Below are 23,200 nucleotides of genomic sequence, written 5' to 3'. Positions count from 1 at the left end.
AGAAAGGCAAATATTATCCTGATCATCAAAAAAGGACGGTCCAGGGAATTACTGATAGATGGGATTCACTTTGGTCATTGGGAAAAGCATGGAATTAGTCCTCTTGTGAAAGATTTTTGGAGATGTATGAGGTTTATCTGGCAAGGTTTTGTCAGTGAGGAACTACAAGGGTGGCTTGTGTTGAGAAGAGACCAGTCCATGTCAGACAGAGCCAAATGCCAACCTCCTCCAAAACTGACCACCCTCTGCCCAAAGCCAGCCCTGTCAGTGAACTCTGTGAGACCATATGTGAGAAAGGGTAAACACTGCACAGCAGCTGTGAGAGAGAGGAGGGAGAAGAGGTGACAGAAATAGCCCTGCTGGCACCCAGATTTCTGGAGGAGCAGGGCAGGAGGTGCTCCAGGTGCTGGAGCAGAGGTTCACCTGCAGCCTGTGATGTCCATGGTGAGGCAGGTTCACCCTGGCAGCCTGTAGAGGTCTGTGGTGGAGCAAACACTCTGTACTCTGTGAGGGACCTCACCCCTCTGTAGGTGGAGATGCCCTGAGGGAAGGAGGAACCCAAACAGGAGCAGTTTTTCTGGCAGGACCAGTGGCCTGTGGTGGACCAGGCTCGAGCAGTGTGATCTCAGAGGACTGTACCTGGTGGGAAAGACCCAGTGAAAGACTGTGCCCACCTCTGGAGCAGGGGAACAGCATGAGGAAGAAGGATTGTGAGAGACAAACTCTTACAGACTGACTGCAGCCTCCCTCCTCCATCACTCTGCAATGGTTGTGGAGGAAAGGAAGTGGAAGAACTGGGAATGTAGGAGTGAAATTGAGTATTGGGAGAAGGAAGGGCTAGGGTGAAGGTGGTTTTAATTTTTTCTTTTTTTTTCTCCTCACTCTATCCTACTTTATTTTTAACTGACAACATATTAATCCTCCCAACACTGAGTCACATTTGCCCATGTCTGTAATTTGTAAGTGAGATCTCCCCATCCTTACCTCAATCTGGGAAACTTTTCTTCTTATGTTGTCACCCTGGGGACTGAGAGAGAAGCATGGGGGTCATCTGGCAGCCAGTGGAGGTGAAGAGAGAGCAAGGGACATGAGGGAGAAGATGACAAATCATCTCTAACCCATCTCATTCTCTCCATGATAAAACACTGTTTATGGATGAGAGGAGAGAAATGGGTGTCATTTACTTCAGTTTTAGCAAGGCTCTACGAATTGAATCTGGTCACACAACTGGATGTTTACCCATCTGTTTGTACTTCCATCCACAGCACTGTGTCTTACTCTGGGTATCAGAATGTTGTGGGAGACAGAGTGCAGGGTTAGAGGTGCAATGCAGCACTATCTATCCCAGATACAGCCAGGATCTATCCCAGATACAGCCAGGGTCTGTCCCAGGACTTGTTCTCTTTACTTTCTTTAGCAATGACTTGGAGAAAGTGCACTCTCATCAAGTTTGTAGATGTTGCTGGTTTGAAGGAATGAGACAGAAATCTTCAAGGTCAGGGCTGGCATACAGGGGGACCTGGACAAGCTGGTGGATCAGGATAACAGGAATCTGGTGAAGTTCAACAAGGCAAAAAAAAAATAAAATAAATCCTGCTCTGGCTGGGCAGAGCATCATCAGGGGCTGGGTCTGCCTGGCCAGGAGCAGCTCTGCAGGAAGGCTCCTGGGGCAGAGGACGAAGTGGCCTGACAGTACCAAGGCCACATTGTGGGTGCTCCAAAGGAGGACAGGGACCAGGAGATCAAGGAGGGGATGAGCTCAGTACTTTTCAGACCACATTCAGATGCTGCCTCCAGCTTGGGGCTCCACAGTACAGGAAGGACATCAGCAACCTGGAGTGTGGTCAGGGATGTCCTCGGAGAGCTGGGGGCTGGGGAAGCTGCCCTGAGAGGAGAGGACCCAGGAGGGGTTGGTCAACCTTGGGCACGGAGACTTCAGCCAACTCAGAGCAGCCACCTTGTCTGCAAGGAGGGGAAAGAGGGAGCCAGGCTCTGTGTGGGGAGAGACCACAGGCATAAAGCAAAATGAGAGATTCAGACTGGGGATATGGAGAAATCTATTCTCCGTGAAGGCACTTGGACCTTGATTGCAGCAGTTTCCAAATCCTGACTGGACCAAGCTCTGAGGAAGTTAACCTGATGTCAGAGTTGACATGCTTTAAGCACAAGATCATCTCTCCTTGGACTACAGACTGACCAAGGAAATACCAAGTCTGACTTAACATCTGATCCCAGAATGCTGGTTTAAGAAGTGAGCTGGCTTCCTAAAGCAGCAGTGCTTTGTACAGAGGAGCGATCATTTGCAATTCTCATTATGAGAGTGAGAAAAGAGGAAATGCAGTGGAGAACAAGAATTCACTTGAGCTAATTTTGAAGTTGTCTGAAGCACTCTGACTTGGACCAGCACATCAGACGATAACACTGCTTGTGATATCATCACACCCTCACGTGTTAAAGACCAGCTGATTTTTGTCACTTTCCCTTAATCCATCCCACTGTAACATTTTGTTAGAGCCAAAGAACAGTTTTTGCATGAGGTATTACTCACTTCTAGACTGTAATGGCAGAATTTTGATACCTCTAGAGCAAGTTAAAGAACTTGATTAAAAAAGAGGATGTACATAAGAATGAGAGACATACAGATTTTTTAAGGGAGAAAAATGTTTCCTTGGAGCCTCATTTAGAGAAATGACAAAACAGCCCATTACAATTGCTCTCTAATGGTAGATTTTGACATGAAAATGTGATGTAAAAAGGGATTTTCTCCTATATACATATTTTTCCTGAACTTTGTTAAATGAGAAAAACCTCTAAAATCCAAATCCTTATTAATATTAGAAAATACATAGACTATATAAAATTGTGAATAGTATGTTTCAGTCAACAAAAGATTCTTACATTTTCCCAGTTATTGTCAGGCTGCTTTTGCCCAGAAAACATAATTGCTTTTTCAGGGTTTGAATATTGCTTAAAAAATTAATATTGATTTTGGGTAGACAATGTAATCCACAATTAGACAGGATTATATATTTACTGAAGCACTATGCTGTAATTTCCAATGCTAAAGGTTCTGTTTCCATAAGATTATATTATTTCATTTTAGGTAAAATGGCTCATCAGAAAATTTGATGTTAAATTAAGCAAGAGAACAATGCTTGATGGAATGTCATCTCCCCAGAAACTGCCATTTCTGGAGACTAAGAGAAGTTGGCTGAAATTTCTTGTGGGTTACTTTGCTATGGAACAATTTTTTTTTCTTAGCATATCACCAAATGCAGATTCTTTTTAAACTGTGCTTTATGTTCTCCTGCATTGTTTGTAGATTTTCACCTCACTTAATTATTGTCACATGTCTGTTATCATCGATTTCAGCCATAACAAGAACCAGCAGGAAAAGAAACAGTGTTCTCTTTCCTCTGATAGAAATCCATGTCAAATTTGAATTTTCATATTTACTTAGGAGCTCTGGTGCTCCTTAAGCACATCACTGAGACTTCCCTAGACACAAGCCATGGCCTAAAGGAGCTGTTTTATCCCCCTGCTCTTGCTACCCAGAGTGCAGAGGCTCAGGCTCTCCCCTGCTTTTGTGCAGAGCGTGTCTGGGCTGTGAGGAGGGGGAAATTGCTCCAACATCCTCAATCCTGAGATAATCTCTGTTTCACTGACTGGGAAAACAGTGCCTATATGACTTAAAAGAATATTTCAGTTTCAAAGCTCAGTCATGGACCTGCTCTGTTTGTTCTAAAGGAAATAGGAGACGAAAGTGCAGTGATAAAATTTGGTATTTTCCTATTTCCATCATCGCTGGCAGATGTCAGCCTGCAGCACCTTTAATAACCTGGTGCTCTGAATCCCTAAGCAGGAATAAACCACTGACTTCCAAGGTGCTTCTGAAGATCCTCCACAAGGGATCTTAGGAAACAAGCTAATCCAAGACATTTTGGCAGCCTGCAGAAGTTCTGCAAACCACTCAGTCTCAGTGGAAACAAAATCACAAGTGTGCTGTGTGGGTGGGACAGACTTGTACAGGTCTTTTAGAAAAATACCAGGGAAAATCAAAATATTCACAGCAGAGGGATCAGGGCTCCTGTTCTCTTCCAAGAGAGAGCAGACACCTTTTTCCTGTGTAGCAGAGCACTGTCAAATCATTGGGGGAGGCTTCCTGGATTTTTCTGGCCTTTGCCAGCTCTGTCTGCAGAGTGGTAATCACTGCACTCAGCACTGAGCCCTGCTCTGACACCAAATAACACTGAGGATCCAAATTACATATCTGCAGCTCTAGGCATTTCTCACAGCCTAAATATGTCTGATATCCATCTGATTTCAGCAATAATGTTTGCTCCCATTATGATATTTCTCATTTATTCTTTCCCACTGAAATATGGGATGCCATTTCCATCTGCAGGCACTATTGACACAAGAAAGATTTACCTGGCAGAAAGGGGAAGTGAAAAGTGACACAACCAGCCAGAAAATGAACTTGCTTGACCCACCACTGCATATGATGTTTTACCTTATTTGCAATTAGTTAAGGATATATAAAATTACATTGCATGTACTACCCACGTGAAAAGAAAGAGGAAGTGCTTTAATCAGATTTTATGTGGTATCAGGAATCATGGTCTGGTTTTTGGGGTTGTCCCAGGCGGGCCCAGGGGTTGGACTCAATGATCCTTGTGGGTCCTTCCCAGCTCAGGATATTCTCTGATTTTATGAATTAAAGTATCAATTTCTATGGCCCCTGGGACTGTAATACTGGCTGTTAATCCTCAGGAATTGCTGGCACCATGTATTGATTAGAGTGTAATAGTTTAATCATCTCTCAGTGTTAGGAGTTCATGTTGTAGTTTCACAGATCATGAAATGTGTCTGTTTAAGATATGAGCACATAATCTTCCTTTTTTTTTTTTTTTTTCTTTCTATTTTTTCTTTTTTTTTGTGCAGCAGGCACTGTGTAACCACGCTCATTTTATCTCTGTCTCTCCTTCACCTGCATTCTGGAGCTCATTAGCAGGATCAGACAGGGCACAAGGGTAGTCAAAGATGATGTTTATTACAGGGAGAAAAAAACCCAACCACTTTCTTATTGGAAATGCTGTTGCATTGCAAGTTGAGGAGCGTGAACCTTCCTTATCACTTCTGAACACTGCACGCAGCAGTTGTTAGCTGAAGAGATTAGTGCCATCGAGCAGAGGACAGCGAAATGACAGCGTTCCTTAAATACGTGCTTAGAGCAGCATGAGGGCTGAAAAGGCTTCTCCTGAGCCTATTGTCTCCTGAGAGAGTTCCCTTTGTTCTGGCTTCATGAGGCTCTTTAAAGGGGATAGACCAGTTCCTGAGAGGAACAGAAGGGAAAAGAGACCTTAGGAATTAAGTCAGGGATGTGCCTTTGGGGTCTAACTCCCCCAAGGTGTCAGAGTATGTATTTATATACATATATACCCTCAGTCCTCTAAATCTGGTAGAACTTGTCTGTTTTTATACAAGCTGCAGATCTGTGCTTTGTAAAGGACAAACTTTGTATCAGCTCAGTTAACCTTATTCCCTATTATTTTTTTTAAACTACCATTTTTAGTGGTTTTAAGTCTTTAAACTTGGAAGGCTTTACCAAGCCAATGGGACTGTGGTTCCTTTAGACAAGACAGACATAACTTTCTGTTATACCTTCTGTGCAGACCTGGGAGGGACTGAGGGCTGGGAAGGGCAGTGTCAGGATGTCACTGAACTCAGGAAGGAACAAAACTCTCTGATACTGTCTTTGAGCTGCCACTGAGTGAGGCATTCCTTTATTCTGGCCAGGATGTGTGCTGGAAATCATTCCAATTACACACATCCATTACAAGACTTTTCACATATTTATACATTTATAGAAAGCAAAGAATTCTTTGGTTCTACATCACACAATTATTTTCATTAGTGAGTGTCTGATCTTCTACTGGATATTGATCCCTTTGCCTTTCATACTCATTTGGTCCAGTTCTGTGGTTCCCTTGGCATTTTTTTCTCAGAGAGGGTGTCTCCAACTTTGCCAGGCAGTAATGTCTGATTACCTCCTCCATATCTTCTAGGTTCACAACATGTAAACTTTAAAATTTCAGATGTCCAAAAGTGCTTTTTTTTGTTTATTGAAACTTATCAGGCCCTGCTCAGCCAGACCCAAAGCCTTGGTGTTTTAAAGATTAAACCAACAACAGAGCCCAGCTCCTCTCCCCCTTGGCAAAGGTGAACAAACCCATGACTGAAGTTACTTAAAAATAAAAAGGAAGTTATGTCATTTCCAACAAGGAATCAGAGACTGGTAAAGTTAGATGGGGCTCTGAGCAACCTAATCCAGTGGAGGGTGTCTTCTTGTCAGAGTGGGGGTTGGACTATAAATGTCCCTTCTGACCCAAATTACACTATAATTCTAAAGGAAGGAATAATTATCTCTTGGGAAGAGAAAACTGAACTGCTTTTCCCAAAACACTAAGATTCATAGAGATGCTCATCTGATCATGCAGAATTGATTAAATATTCCCACGAATTCAAACTGTTAGCTGTACACCCAGGAGTGGACATTCTTGCTGGACACAGGATAAAAACCAATTTAGACAAAATTAAGGAAAGGAGAAAGCAAAAGATAAAAGGTTGCATAGAGTTGATAAGATAAAGAAACATTTCCTCTCCCACATGCCCTGAGGGCAGCACGGGGGCTGTCCTCCAGGGGAGAATAATTTCTACCCAAAGAGGAAGGCATGAAGGTAAAATAAGCAACACATTCCCAGAGGAATTATTAAAACCACTCTGTTAAACATAAAATCATCATCTTTGACACTTGGCTTTCATTTTTTATCTTCCAGAAGACCTTTCAATGCCATTTGTTTTGTTATAAGTCTTCACCCACCACAGAAAATAATCTGCTGAAATGGGACTGTTGTGTTCCATCACTGCCCCTTGTCCCTCAGGATGTGGTCAAAGGCCACTACAGTTTATTTACAAAAGAGCATTTTTTTTTCATTCATAGAAAAGAAAATATTTTTGCCTGCTTTGTGTAAAAATGTAGTTTAAAAATCTAAACTAAAGCTAAACCAAAAGACTTATGAATAAGAATGTTAATGGGGTATTCTTTGATGTGAGTGGACATTTTCCCCAAACAAGCCTCTTCCATGAGCAACCTAAAATTATGCTAATGTTAAATATTATGATTATTTTCATTTGAGGAGGGAGGCTACTTCAGGCAGTGGGATCTTTGCTTTCACATAGCCTGCTGAAATGTAGACTATCCAAAAGGAGCATCTGGCAGGGTGAAAGCCAAACTGTGGGATGAGTGACTTCGTTGCAGGAGCAAGCAGAAAGAAAAAAATGGATTGTGAAGGGTGGGAGGATAGCAGCAGGCAGAAGGGCAGGCAGGGAAACATACTGATATGTAAAAACAAGAAAGAAAAAGGATAAACATGTGCATTCAAGTGTGCCACTCATTCTCACATATTTCCCTCCCCAGTATCTGGAGCTCTTTTAATGGAAGTTTATTTAGGTTCAGAAGTTATAAATCATTCTGCTTACAGAAACAGACTCCCTGATTAATAAAACTGTGTTAATAAGACTCTGTCTACATATCATATTGTGTGGTCTGAGCTACCAGAACAAGTTCACAGTAAGAATGACTTTGTGATTGAAGAACTCCTTTCTGCCGCTTTAGAGCCAAAAAGAAGTTATGGGAACATTTTTGAAGTGTCATAAAATTTTGAAGTACCATAAAATGCTTTGAAATGTTTCATTTTAATTGTAAATACTTATGAAAGTCTAATTTAATGGCTTGTGTCAGGTGAAACAACATATATATAAGGGAAATGGCCTGTAAAATCACATTTATTTGCATGTCCTAAGTATTGGAATATACTTCTTTTAAGACAGTTTCTGATATTCTTCAGATGAGTCAATAAACACTGATCTTTAAAGGCACATTTGCTTTCAGATCCCAGATTTTAAGGTGAGAAAGTCTGATTCTTATTTAATCCTCATATTATCCAGGTTGAGAAATAAGGACAATGCTTGTATTTGCTTTAATATTAATTAAAATTATATGAATATTGAATTTTGCTGGCTTTATTCTAATATTACCGATAAAAAAGTAGTCATCTTTCTGGTTTGAAAGAGTTTGAGTTAAAATGCTCAATTTTAAAATTTCAAAAGACTGAGTTTCTGAAAATTGGTTCAAGAAAAAAAACCAAATCAGAATTTAATTTCTGCTGCAAGAATAACCATAGCTGCATAATTAAAGACTATTAATTTTATATTTATTTTTTTTTTAGATGAATTCAAATTATTTATGAAGAGGCTGCCTATGAATTATTTCCTGAACACATCTGCTGTGATGCATTTGTGGACAATGGATTCTAATTTCCAGCGCCGCTACGAGCAGCTGGAGAACAGCATGAAGCAACTCTTCCTCAAGGCCCAGAGAACAGTGCACAAGCTCTTCAGCCTGAGCAAGAGGTGCCACAAACAGCCACTCATCCGCATGCCAAGGCAGAGGTAAGGAACCCTCTGTGAAATCCAGGGAAATCCAAACTTGGCCCTAAAATCTCCTTAAGGCCACGGGTGTGGGAATGGAGCAGGCACGGGGTGCAGTCCTTGTGTTTGTAGGAGCTGAACAGTCCCAGCTTTCAATATTCCTCCATTCCTGTTTTCCTAAACACAATGGGAAAGGTCAGAATAAACCCTGATTTTTTTTGTGACTGTGCAGGATAGGAGGCATCTTAGAAGTGACACCAGCACAGATTCATCATCCCATTTGGTTTGCCTCTGTTTTACAGAGCCATGTTTTCCGTGGCTCTTGGCCAGGTGTAACAGTGCCAAAGAATTGTGTGCAGAATCCTGAATAACTGCTCTGGAGCAAGCACAACTGTTTTAGGAACTTTGTGGGTCATTATACAGTGTATACTACACACAATTGATTTCTCATCTTGTTTGTCAAATATGAATTAGATTGGAAAGGATGCCTGAGGAAAGAAAACAGAAGAGTCTCAGTCCTTCCCAGAAACAGAGAGAGAGAGATCCTGAAAGCCAGCTAATCAAATCTACATTAGCATAAAGTGGGTATACTTGATTGCTGGTCGAAAATTGCTTTGTTGAAATTAGCGCAATGACACTACAGTAAATCTGAGATGAATGAGCTTTTAAGGGCATTGCTGTTCTGAGCACAAGCATTGTGGGATAGTCCAGTGGCTCCTGCATTTAGCACGTTTCTCCATTGATTTTAAAGAAATCTAGTTTAGGTTCAGTGTTCCAGAACTGCCAGGGATACTTTACACTCCCCTGCTTTCGACTGCTGTTCCAAGCTCAAGCACCATCAATTCCTCTTTGCCTTTCGGTGGCCCTCCCCCTTCTTTCAGGAGGCTGTGCTTGTAGCTTTCATCTTTCTTCTACATACTGTGCTTTATGCTGTAATCTGGTACTTGAAACCAAAAATTCACCTATGGGGTCATTTCATGATTAGGAAACATTCTGCCAAGAGAGGTTATATAGTCACTGCAGAACCTCTCAGGTGTGTCTTGGCCATGAGCATTGTGAAAAGAGATGATTCACCATGAGCAACTTCTACAGGAACCCAAGAAAACACAAGAAACAGTCCAGACTCACTTTTTCCCCCACCAAAACTGAATATAATAGATTTCAAATAATTTAAAATAATCAGGTCTTCTAAAATAACCTCCCTAGGGCTTTGGAGCAACGTTTGGTTGCTGTAGATAAGGGCAGTGATAAAGATGAGGTGAGATATGTAAAGTTGCAAGGATTGATCAAAACACAGCTTTCATGTTATATAAAGGATTTTTCATTTCAATGAAGAACTTGCAAATTCATGATTTATTTTTCAATATAAAGTTGTGGCACTGTGCCAAAAAGACATGGACAGGGAAAGGTCCAGACAGGGGCCACAAGGATGATCCTGGCACAGGAAGCTGTCCCATTAGGAAAGGCTGAGAGACTTGTGTTTGCCCGGCTGTGAGAAAAGCAGGCTGAGGAGAGACCTTATTTCCATATTCCAGTGTTTAAAGGGGGACAAAAAGAAGATGGAGACTCCCTTTTTACAAGGGGTCACTTGGAAAAGACGAGAGGAAATGGGTACAAAGTGCTGCTGCGGAGATTCCAAGTGGACACAAGAGGAAAATGTTTCACAATGAGAACAGTCAGTCACTGGAATAATCTCTGCAGGAAAACAATGAACTCCCCAGTGCTGGACAGTTTTAAGACACAGCTGGACAGGGTGCTGGGCCATCTTTTCAAGATCATGCTTTTGCCAAAAAGGCTGGATCAAATGATCCTTGAGATCCTTTCCAACCTGAAGGAATTCCATGATTCTGTGACAGTAAATGTTACTAGCAATGAGTCTGTCTGTTTTACAGGGAGTTGCACCAAACTTTCATAGCAGTTTGATTTTGCAGTGTATCTCAAACTTAGAAATACCATCACTTACTTTTGAATTAATTATATCTCATTTTAGTGACTACTCTGAATTTTTTTCTTGCCAGTACAGAGGGAGATAGGGCGTATGATGTAGTGATGAGCAACAGATGACTCAAATATCAGTGTTAAAACAGGCTTGGGAATACTTTGCCAGTGGGATACGTTTGCTAAAAGAGACAGTTTTCAAAGGTTGGATTCCATCTGACCATCTGGGAAAATTGCCTTCTGACATCCAGGCTTTTATGGCTGATAAGAAGAGCTTTAAAATGAGAAGTGAGGTGGAAAGGTCAAAAGAAATGTCCAAGCCCATTTAATAAAAAAAAATAATCTGATAGATCAAGATAAAGTATTGGATAAAGGAATATCACTGGTGAAAAGACCAATAGTGAAAAAGACAACAGAATGCCGACAGAATAGTTTACAGATGTTCCTCATGAGATTATACCTAATCCAGAAAAAATACTGAATTTTTGATACCTGCCAACAGGTAGGTGAATGTCAGTGTAGAACCAGTGCCTGAGTAATGCCATGGAGAAACCTTGCTCAGGCTGTAACATCAAACATTTCAGCAGACAGTGAGGGGAATAAGAGAACCAAACCCCAGTACAATTTTTTTTGTGTTCAAGAGAAGGTAGAAATAAAAGCAGAAAAAACATCTTTGTGATCTTTAAGGTCCCTTCCAGCCTAAGCCAGTCTATGATTCTATGTGCCATGGATAGTCTAGGCTTCAAACAAACAAGAAGGGGGAACTGGAAAAAAATGAAATTCTTTACCTGGGATTTCTAAACAACTCCTTCAGGTTAGTGTTTGGGCTCTGCTGCTGGGTGAATTTTATTATGGAAAGAGAAATTAGATTGAATGAAGATATAAATATTATTTGCAATAGCTTTTTTTGGACATATGTTTCTTTAGATATGGATTAAAGAGGCAATGCTTCAACTTTTAATAAAGGTCATGGTGTTGGCAGTGGGTAAAACAAACTCTGCTAATATTTAATTTTACACCAAATTTCCCTAATCAATAGAATATATGTATAAAGGATTTTTAAAGGAATATCTCAAGAGTGAGGATTGGGTTTTCTCCTTCATGAAACTGGGAGGTATGTCCTCAAAGTTTAATGCAATTAATGAAAACTTTCTATGAGGCTGGAGTTTTATAGGGATTTATCTATGCAGTCTGCCAGAAATCATTTAGTCACGCCTGAAGGAGCTCCTGCATACGGTCAAGGTTATCATTAATTACTGAAAATAATCATCTCTTTTCTCTGGCCACAAAATTTCTTTCCTGAACATGAAACAAATTGTTGCCTGATTGTTTTAAAAGGGAGTTAATTAATGAGTTACACAGAATTGCTTGCAACTTCTTTCATATTTCCTGAAGATCAAGCCACTTAGTAATCATAATACTAAATTACATTAATATTTTAATTTTCTAATCCTGAAACCAAAATACCATTGAATCCTCTCCTAACAACATTGTTCACAGCAAAAAAAAAGACTCAATTAACTTGCAGGTTAAAGAAGCTACATTTCCATGTCTGCTTTTTGAGCACAGTTTATATTCTTCAGCTAAAATAAAGTACAAGTAGTTTTCTTTCAGTTTGCACTCACGGTCAGAACCATTTACTGCAGCACTTCTGTGTACAGTGGGGGTGGGCCCAGGACTGCAGTTTTTATTTTATTCTGTTCAGTTCAAATCTTTTCAAGTTCCAGATGTTCTGCCCAGCTTTAAAGCTTGCTTTCATTAACATGAAACAGACAAATGGTCCTTTTCCTGAAAGTCAGATCATGCCAAGATACATCAAACACCCTTAAATTTCCACTGTGGCACTGCTGAATGTAACTTTTAAAATTCACCTGAATTAATCAATCAGTCTGTAATCAGTGCAGTTGGAGGCTGGTTGTCTGAGTTCAACAAAAAATGCCAACTAAAATTCAAAGCAAACAAGCTGCAGAGAAATTTCTATGTAGATGATCTGCTCCCATGTTTTTTATAAGGATGGACTAATAAAACATTCCATTTCAAGCATTAAAGAGAAAAACAAAACTAAAAAGCAATGCACTCTGAAAAAGAACTGTTTTGCAGAGTAGTACTACCAGGTGAGCTTCTGCCTCCATGAATTTGAGTCTCTGCTGCTTCAAAAGGCTGAAGTGATTATTTCCAGCTTGTTCTTACTGCATTGACACATCAGCCTTAAAAACATGGAGTATTCTTGTGTTTCCTTGGGCAGAGTCCACTGCACGCAGCAAAGGCCAGCTCCTGCTGCAGCTTTTGTGCAGGGATGAGGTTGAGAGATGGCACAATATGTTTTGCTTTTCAGGAATCAGCAGGTGGTGTAAAATACAGATGGGAGGATGGTTGAACAGCTCAAGGAGAGCAGCACATTTGGTTTGTAGGAACCGAGCTGAGCTGTAAAACGTGTGTGCCCTGAGCTCATCACGTGCATTTCTGGGTTAGGACCATGAGCTGTGAGGAGCAGTGGTTAATCTCTGGAGGGGATTTGTTGGGAAGTGCATCCACCCTAAGATAAGGATTAAACTAGTCATTTAGTCCAAGCTCTAGATTCCAGCAGCATCTTCCTCAAATGAGGTCAGAAAGTGAGTCCTACTTACTTGGTGAGGGCAAGTTTCCTCACAGGCTTAGGGTGAGCCTGCTGAGTCACCCCTGCACTGGAGGGTGGCATCTGTGAGCCATCTCTCACTCTAACATCACCTTCAGGTTGCACCTTTTCCTTTGAACCTCTTCATCTGTCAAAGACAAAATAAAGGAGGGAATTAGTAAGTAAATATCAGTTGTTCTGCACAGGGCCACTGTAGCTCACATATGGCAAGAGGAAGAGGTAAAGAAGCAAGAAAAATTGTGGTTATACCGTTGTCACTGTGTTATGAGGAGGGAAAGTGGGTTTTCTTTCTGTTTTGGTGAACACAGCAGTAAGGTTTAATTTCACATGAGATGGTTGTGCTGGGAAACTGAAAATCCCAGGGGGACAAGACCTGATGCTACTCTTGAATTGCTGTCAGTGAAACCCCCTGATGTGAACCAGAGCTAGGGGTGTGCTGACACTCACATTCACCCAAATTATGGAACCAAAGTGAGAAGACTGGAATCTCCATGCTTGAGAGCATAAAAGAAATAGTAACTGTCTTGGTGGAGGAGAATCTTCCCTTTCCCAAATACTTTCCAAGAAGGACAGCAAAGAATATCCAACCTCTAGTGAAAGACATGGAAGAGAGGGGAAGCTTTCATTTCTTCCTCCAGAAGTGCCAGTTTCATTCTTTTTGTGTCATTGAAATGGGTTCCTTCACTAATCATCCTTTTGGGTGAGTACACTCAGTACAGGACATTATTGTAGGTATGAACCTTATCTGTATGCACTTTAAATTATTTCATAATGAAAAAGCATCACTTAAGGTCTAATTTAATCAGCACCGTCTGTGATTTAATAAAGACATAAACAAAAATATTAAAAGGAGAAATGTAATGTAAATACAGTAATAAGTCAGTGGGGAAAAAAAAAGCATCTTCCTTGCATAATAACTAAATGGAAAACTGGTGCAACAAGCTGCAAATGAAGATGATCAGTTCCTCAAACAAATAAGAATTTCAATCCTAGAACACCAAGGTATGGCATGTGTACACAAAAGCATGGAGTTTTGAATAGAATGTTAGTGTCTGAATTTTTGAAAAGACTGAATGCTTAATATTCCCATATAATTTACAGTGAAGGCGATAATTATACCAATAGTTCAGACACTTTTAAAAAGGATCTTATTCTGGTAACTGAATATTCTAGAAATTGAAGACAAATACAGACAAAATTTCTCAATAACTTTTTTTAAAAAAATAAAATATAAAACCCCCTGTTTCTGGAAGAAAGTCATTCTTGTTAGCTTTATGTTTGAAATATGTCCTTATCTCCATGAAGGTTATTTTTTTTAAGAGGCATACTCTAAAGCTAATGTAGACTTAGAAGGAGTTAATCACTAGAGGCGGTGAATAGCTACATCAAACAGAAGAGTTTCAGAAAGAATTCTACTTTTTAAAACCAGATTTTTTTTTTTTTTCTGGAATTTTCCACAGAATGCACCACGGGCATCTATGAAGGAAGGAAGAGCCATAAATTTGCATTTTCTTGTTTCTCACTTATGTTTGAATTTCACCTAGCAAAATATTCACATGCCCTAGAAGCACAACAATGTCTGAATACTCTAAAAGCACTTCAGAGAAGGGAATTTGTGTCTTAGTCTTCCCTTCTGTCCATAGGCAGAAAAACAGATTTAATAGAGATGACTTTTACAGCATCTGTAAACACAGTTCATCATAACACTGAGGCCTGGAAACCTGTTTCCTTCAGAACACTCTGGAATGAAATACATAAGAAATAAAGGGGATAGTGCAGGTTAATCCCATTCCCTGAGGATATAATGCAAGATTAGTTCCTTACATCCCAAAGTTGTTTATCAGCTACTTTAGATTGCTTTGCTATAAGTGTAATTGATTCATGGGCACTACATTTCCAAGGAATAAAGTCTTCCACCAAGGAAGCCACAGAGTTCAAGATATGAAATTTTCTCACTGCATCACACAGAGACTTTTCTTCTTAAAGAACATTTGTGGCACTGGATGTAAGGGGAAAAAAAAATCTAATTATCCATCACTTAACAGGCTGCTGGAATGAAGGTGAGCAGTGAGTCTAGAGGAAAATTATGTTTTAGAAAGGCAGTGCAAGACAGCAAAAGTTCCTCTGGATGGGCTGGGTCTAATGCAAATGATTCTTCTGAACATGAGGTGCTAAATAAACAGTATTTTGTCTGATTTCAGAGCATCTTCTTCAATAGAGGACAAGGATCAAAGAGATGTTTTTAAACAAAAGTGGTTCCAAGAAAAATGTCTTTTCATTATTAGTACATTTAAAAAAAAAAGTATATAAGAAAAGATTTTTATCTGCTCCAATTAAGATATTGCATTTGGGAGTCAAAAATGGATTTACAAATTTTAATGCAAAGGAATGCCTGTCCAGAGGAAATTTAGATTGGCTCTGACACAGCAAGTGCACGTCTGAAAGTCACATGCCACAGACAAGGAAGGTGATGAGATGGAAGTGTGTGAGATAAAACGAAGGTCAGTTTGGTAGTGGTTTCTTTATTAACCCGAATACTAACTCTGCATCTGTTCTCCAAGGAAATAAAATGATCTGCTTAGAGGTGATACCTTTAATTGGATTGGGGATTGGAGTTATTTAAAACTAACGTGACATACATAAAAATATGATCTGGAGCCCTGCAAATAATAGGGCTGATAATAAGGAGAAGCAGAGATAAACTCTTGTGTACAGATGTGTTTTCACACGTGGTTTAGGAGCTGTATATACACAGGGCAGCCTGCTCTTGGCACCTGTCCTTGAAATACCTTTCCTCTCAAGGAGATTTGGGGTTCTAACGATGCAGCACATTATTGCACATTCATAGAGGCTGTTCTTGACCACCTGCTACCCATGAAAATTTTTCCAGCTGCTGCTCAACTCCACTTTTGGTATTTTTGATGAATAGCAACATTAGAACGAAGTAATTTCAGCATGTCAGACAGTGAAATGAGTAGAGAGTTTATATTAATGTCACAGGGCAGGAGTCCTCCTGCTTTGGAAACACCATATGTGCAATGAAATCACATTTCCACACCAATGTTTTGTCCTTTTCAGCTACAAACAGCTTACCAGTGCTGCTGTCCCCTAAAAGCAGTGTTTTGGCAATCATAGTTTACATTCTGTCACAGGATGTTAAAAAAAAAAGAAAATCATCATAGTAAGATTCATCTGATTGAAAGGTGTTATACCAATACAGTATGAAATATGATTTAATGATACTGAAGGTATGATATATGATATGATACTGATTTAATATTGCAGGGTGTTGAGTGGCACCTTGTTCTGAGACTTGCAATACTAAAATATGATTACTGAATCACTGACCACATGGCAAACAGCCTATACTTTAAAAAGACATAACAGATATGACTTGTATTGCCCACATGTTATCTGTGACTGCTGGATGTTCAGACAACTTTTCAAAGGAGTCACTACTCAGAAGTGCAACAGCAGAACATGACTCAAGGAAATCATCTGTTCAAGGAGAGTGACTTTCTTGTGGGCTCACTTCTATGAGTGACAGGGTGATAAGAACAGAAATCACATACTCTGTTGGAACATGAATTTCCTCTGTGCAGTCCAGTTCTGAGAAAGTGGGAAGTTGGGCTCAGCTTCCTCTTCTCCCCCATGAATCAGTTTCTAGAGTGTTGATTTATTTCACATCTCCTGACTCTAATTTGCTACCACTGCAAATTGCCTCTGTCCCTTCCATCTAACAAAACATCTGTTTCTGACCCAAATGGTCAAGCTTTCTTTTTTTCCCAAGCAAATTTTGTAATTCAATTGATATAACAAACCTGAAAACTTGAAAAAAAATTAAACACAAAGTGCTTAAAAAAGCATTTTATTTTATAGGTATGTGGTGTTAAAACAAAAAAGAAAGAAAAACAGGAGTTAAGAAAAACTGCTAAAGAATTTCAGCTATAAAGTATTCAGCACATTTAATCCCCAGTGTAGATGCACGGTTCTGAAGATCTTGCTTTTGCCCTTTTGGCTTTTACTGTGACCAAACTGCTGTAAAGGACTTTTCCTCAGGCCAGATTTAAAGACATCTTAATCACCTATCCACATGAATCACTGGCAGAGACAGCCTCGGAGCCAGCACTGTGGTGACTCACAAGGCTTGGAAGTCTACACTTTAAAATAATTACTTGACATGTGGACAGATCCTGGCACACATTTCTGGGCTTGGCAGCTCCTGTTTGCCCCTGGCCTGGTGGCCATCTGTCTTTGCAGTCGTGACATGTGACAGGGTGGCCATGAGCCTCTCTGGACAGTGCCCCACCACCTTCAGCATCATGTCCTCCACAAATGCAGCTGGAGATCAGGCAAGGACACCAGAAGGGGGTATTGGATCTTGGAGAACCCTGGGCTTCAGGCTATCCCAACTCCAGGAAGTTGTAGTGTTTCCCAGATTTCCTGTATAATAGCACATTTGAACAGTGGGGTTTTACACTCTGCCATAAGGGCATATCTTTTATCATCTATGAGTTATTGAGACATGTACAAACTAAATAAAAGTGGCCTTTGTCTTCAGCATCAACACAATATTAATAAGATCTAAATCTGTTGTAGAGCATCCAAAGGAAGCCATGAGGATGGTGAAGGGCCTCGAGGAGAAGCTGCATGAGGAGCAGCTGAGGGCACTTGGTCTGTTCAGCCTGGGGAAGAGGAGACTGAGGGGAGACCTGCAGTTACAGCTTCCTTGTGAATGGGAGGGAAGGGACAGACACAGATCTCTGCTCTCTGTGCCCAGGAACAGGACTCCAGGGAATGCCTGGAGCTGTGCCAGGGCAGGATCAGGCTGGAGATCAGGGAAAGGTTCTTCCCTAGAGGGTGTTGGGCACTGCCCAGGCTCCCCAGGGAATGGACACGGCCCCGAGGCTGCCAGAGCTCCAGGAGTGTTTGGACAATGCTCCCAGGGGTGCACAGGGTGGGATTGTTGGGGTGTCTGTGCAGGGACAGGGGTTGGACTGGATGGTCCCTGTGGGTCCCTCCCAACTCAACTTTTTCTATAATTCTGTGCTCAGGAATCCTCTGTGGAGCCACCAAAGCCCCTCAGTCTACAGCCAGCACTGTCCCACAGCCTGGTCTAGATCCTGTCTTCCTCATTCCCTTTTTCCACCGTGTCCCTTCATGGTGACAGCCAGGTGTTTGTCACAGAGGGGTCCCAGCCCAGGCTGCCATGAGCTGTTGTAAGATAAACACTTCTGGTGTCTCAAATGTGGGGAGATGGTATTAATGCAAAGCACTAGAAAGCTTTGACACAAGTGCAGGGGAAAAGGGGAGATGAAGGCTGGACTTGTGGGGTAGGGGATAGTGCCAGGCATATCCGTATTTCAGCCAAAGCTTTTCATCACTCCAGTGCCTCGCTTTGACAATGAGGTCTCTGCTTCTCACGTCAGGTCTGTCAACACTGAAAATTAACTTTTCATGATCAGAATCAAAAAAATCCCAGATAAACAAGCAGAAGAACTGTGAGACATGCATTGACATAGAAATGGAGAGAGACTAGTGTGTGTCTGATATTCCTCACCTGGGTTAAGTCATATGGAATTTGTGAGATTTCTCAGAAGGTGAGGTACCAGCTCCTCAACAGGTCACCAAGCACCATTCTTTAACCTTCAGAGTTGTGCCTCAGGTCATCTTAGAGAGGGACATATAGTTGCTTTGAATAAACTTGAAGATTGCAGATTATGGGAATTTCAAGACTTTGACTTTTAAAAATACTTTGAGAAACACCATAAGCCTGTATCTGACTTGTTCATAATGTGCAGTGTCTACCCTTTCATTCCTTATAAATATATAAATCAATCCTTGGCTTCCAACATGCAGAATGCACAAACCCATTGTTGCAGTCTTCCAAAAGACATATTTCTGGGTACAAGCTCTCTAACTGGCCAGTATGTAGGAAAATTAAATATAAGAAATAAATTCTTCCCTGTGAGGGTGGGGAGGCCCTGGCACAGGGTGCCCAAAGAAGCTGTGGCTGCCCCTGGATCCCTGGAAGTGTCCCAGTGGATGGGGATTGGAGCAACCTGGGAATGTGGAAGGTGTCCCTGCCCACAGCAGGGGATGGAACCAGTTAATGTTTAAAGTTCTTTCCAATCCAAACCATTCCACGAGTTTATGAAAAGATTTATTCAAAGTTTCATATGACTGATTCCTACTAGGCTGTTTTCCATTTGCAACGCAAAGAAAGAAATAACTTATATATGTCAACTTCATAATTATCAAAACTTAATAACTCTTTCTTATTTACAATCTATGACATCTTCTGTAAATCGGAATTTTGTTAATTTTTGGTGTAATATACTCTCTTTATTCTCCCATGCTCTTGATAAGAGCAAAAGAAATGGATAGAAAGAAGTTGCAGAGTAAAGTATAAGGAAAATTAGATTTTTCTAAAATTGAGCTGTTAGATAAGAATTCAGTTTGTGCATAATTGCTTTGTATACTTTCAAGTGTGATTTATGAACAAAAACATTAGAAAATTATATATTAGAGTAGTTTGGTTTTTTTTTTTTGAAACATAAAGAAGCCTCTGAAAAATTAAAATTTTCAAATTAATAATTCATTACTGGTATCTCATGTGTGTAGCTATATCCAGATTGGTAAAGACAACGTACATTGATTTACCCCAAGGAGCAATATCAACATCTCTGCTGTCAGCAGGGGTCTGATGAGTGCCTTTGCCCCCTCCCCTTGTCCTTCTCCCTTCCTGCCTTCCCCAGTTTTGGAACGAATTTATCCCTCCAGAGAGGTGCCAGGCAGAGAGCCCAGGAGCATCCAGCCCTCTGTGCTCCTAGAGGGACAGAAATCAGCAGCAGGTCCAGGCTTGCACTGTCTTGCCAACAAATGTCACCTTTCCGTGGGAGAGATTGCAGCTGGAAGGGTGAAAGCGAGTCCATGGTGAACAATAAAGTCAGTGTTGTTTTATTCTCTGCTGGCTGTGGTGTGACATGTGCTGTGTGCAGAGGTGTCACCCAGGGAAAGCCTTGCTGTTGAAGGAGTCACCTCATATTCTGTGTTGCCAGAACATTTATGTCCCTGACAGGTGTTTTACAAACCCAGTGTAGCCCCAGGCTCTGACAGAAACCAACTGGAATCCTTCAGTCCTGGGTTGTTTGGGTGGGAAGGGACATTAAAGCTCATCCAGTTCCATGCCCTGCCATGGGTAGAGGACACTTTCCACCAGAACAGGCTGCTCCAAGCACCTTCCAGCTCTGTCCTTCCTGTCCTTTGTTATTGTACCAAAGGCAAAGACCTACACTGATGCAAATTTCCCATGTTTTTATTCTTTTGGAGAAGTGCCACACATATACTTCAGAAAATGAACACAAAGTACTGTGTTATCAGTAATATTCTTCTAAAAAGAACCTTAATTTTAGAGTCATTTTTAGGCAGGAAGCAGAAAAGCTTCAGGCTGAGAGGATGCAAATGAATTTTATTGCAACAACAAGTGAAGGAGATCAGGGCCTTAAAGCAACCTTTGAAATGAAAACAAGATTGCCTGGCTGTCAAGTTTCCTTCCTCCACATTATATCCTGACCAGTGTTTTGGAATTAAACAGTTGTCTCCTTATTCTACAGCTGCATAATGACCAATGACAAAGAGAAAATCAAATGTCCAAAGCATCTGTGTCCCATGGCTTCAATGCACACCTCTGCAGGAAATGGTAGGAAGGTTTTTTTTTTCCACAGAAAAGCATCAGAATTCATATGAGGAACTCATGGAAATCACATCCTGAGATCTCATATGATCTCTCCCAGGAAGGCAATGCTGATTCAGAACATACAGTCTGTTTACCCCTCTTTTGGACTCTGGGACACATTAACAAGATACAATCAGCACAATAGTTTAAAATAGATAAGCAGAGACCAGTACAAAATTCTCCTTATGTAGCAGATGACAAAACACACCTGCAGAAGTCATTAATTCCAATTAATTTGTAAGGATTTGATCCTGGTCAGAATATTATCAGACTTCTAGAAACTGATCTTTGAAACAATAGGTGATGGTGAGTATAAAATAAAGGACTTACCCATTGCAAGGAGCAGAACTAATGGCAGTCCAGACAAAAGGTGACACTTGCTAGTTTTCTAACATAGTTATATTTTATTATCTTTAATAACTGACTTACCTCAATTGTTGAGATATTAAAGTAAGAAGACCCAAACCAAACTAAAGCCTTCTCTGAATTCTACCCAGAATCACCTTCTCTTTGTTTGAATTGCAATGAATCTATTTGCTTAAAACTCAAGAAATTATTAATGTAATTACAACCTCTACAGAAAGACAAGGGGTTTTTTTTCCCTATTATGAAGCTGTCACCATATTTACCACAAAATTTATTTTCTCCAGGTTTTTATTATAAAAAAATCCCAAAGTTTTAGATTTTTTTATTATTTTCCTACCTGGCTTTTTAGTAATTCAGATTCTTAGATAATTAGTTCTTGCCCTATCCATATGACAGGAAAAACTTCAATATGCCTTCAAACCTCTCCTGTTACATAGAAATAACAGGATTATAAAAGTACAGCAAATATCAGCATTTGTTGCATTAATTGAAATTATGCAAATATCTCTTTGTGTTAAAAAAGAAATTTGGAATTAATTTAACTTTTTGAAATGCATTTCCTTTCAAAAAGCAATTAGAAATCTCTATCAACATGTGTTAGACTTAGTTCATTATATTTTCATTCCTTATTTTAATGTGATATTTCCAATAGGATCCAAAATCAGGATCATTACCTTCAACTTTTATTAATCTGTTGCGTTTTTTTTTTTAAATCTTACAAATTTAAGACACTGCTTGTTAAGATGAAATCCTACACAATTCTTTAATTTGCCTTAGAAGAGTCCAAAGGCATCGTGTCCTTGAAACTGCACATATATTTTTCCACAGATTTTTGAACAAAGCTGCCTTAATTTTGGAAAAAATTAGGAACAATAACTGATGATTTTTTTAATGTAAGCTGATAGCTTGCCATCTGTGTAGATTGCTCCATCAGTGCATTATCTGCAGCAAGCACTACTGGGTTGGATCATTCCTGGAGTGATGGCTAAGATAGAGTATAAATATAAACGAGACAGTTGGCAAATGTGTCCAAGATGGGAGCAAGGCACTGGGAAATGGAAAGCTGAGCTGCTGACGGGGCTGGCCCAGCCTTCCTTGACAAAATTTCAGTTAAATAAGTTCTGAGCAGAGACCAATGTAGCAAATCCCAGGCCAGCATGCAGACTTTCTGTTTCATCAATTTAGCCCCCAATACCTCGCAAAACCCTTGAGCAGCAGTTTCTGTCTTGCTGAGTCCAGCCCACGGTTTAATGAGTCTTGCCACTGGTATGAGGTTGTTGGTCATTAAGTGATTTTTTATTTCTTCTGCTGACCATCTGCTGCATATTCTGACTATTCCTCTATATATATCCACATTTGGATATAACATCAACTGCGGGGAAGAGAAAACATTTTACTTGTGGATTAAGAGATGAGCAAAAGTCCATAAAAGCCAGAATCCTCAGCTTCCAATGATAGCAGTAGAGAAACAGGTTTCCAGCCATGAATATTTAAAAGGAAGTCTATACAGAATTTCTGCATCTGGGTTTCCAAGTGTTGCTGCAACTTAGAGTTGGATTAACTTCAAAGACAAAAATAGACCCTCTGTCTGTGAAAGGCAGAGTTTCTCTGCACTGAATAGGGATTAGTGTCCTGACACAGAGCAGTGGAGCTTTATAAAGAGGGTTTCTACACGAGGCACCTGTGAATCTTGGCTAATAATGACTCCAGAGCCTGTTTCTTCTTTTTTGGCTGAATAACAGACAGTCATCTGGTTATAGAGCTCTATAGACAAATTCAGATGAATGGTTCCATGCATTTGTGAAATCCATGACATTGCAAGGCTCACACATCTCATGGGATCACACATCTCACCCGAACTTTCAAATTTATTTTACAAAATACTTATTTAACCTATGTCACCTTTGAAGTTTACAAGAGCATTCACTATGCTGTTACTGTCTCTATGACAGTGATAGTGAAATAGAATTAATATCCTGTGTCCATGAAATTCACAAAATTTGTACCCAATTCCTGGTTTAAATATCTAA

General features: G+C 40.3%; 1 protein-coding gene across 3 annotated transcripts in view; it reads left to right on the top strand.

The window, feature by feature from the left end:
- Nucleotides 1–23,200, top strand: part of BRINP3 (BMP/retinoic acid inducible neural specific 3) — a 662,162-nt gene that overhangs the window by 616,797 nt on the left and 22,165 nt on the right. For all 3 annotated transcript variants that reach the window (XM_086842781.1, XM_086842782.1, XM_023931559.2), the window contains one exon: nucleotides 8,292–8,514. In XM_086842781.1, the coding sequence (XP_086698907.1) occupies nucleotides 8,292–8,514 (223 nt within the window). The remainder of the gene's footprint in view (nucleotides 1–8,291; nucleotides 8,515–23,200) is intronic.

This window comes from Cyanistes caeruleus, chromosome 9 (assembly GCF_971803275.1).
Source record: "Cyanistes caeruleus chromosome 9, bCyaCae1.hap1.1, whole genome shotgun sequence".
Classification (NCBI taxonomy): Eukaryota; Metazoa; Chordata; class Aves; order Passeriformes; family Paridae; genus Cyanistes; species Cyanistes caeruleus.
This window is presented reverse-complemented; position numbering and strand designations above follow the sequence as displayed.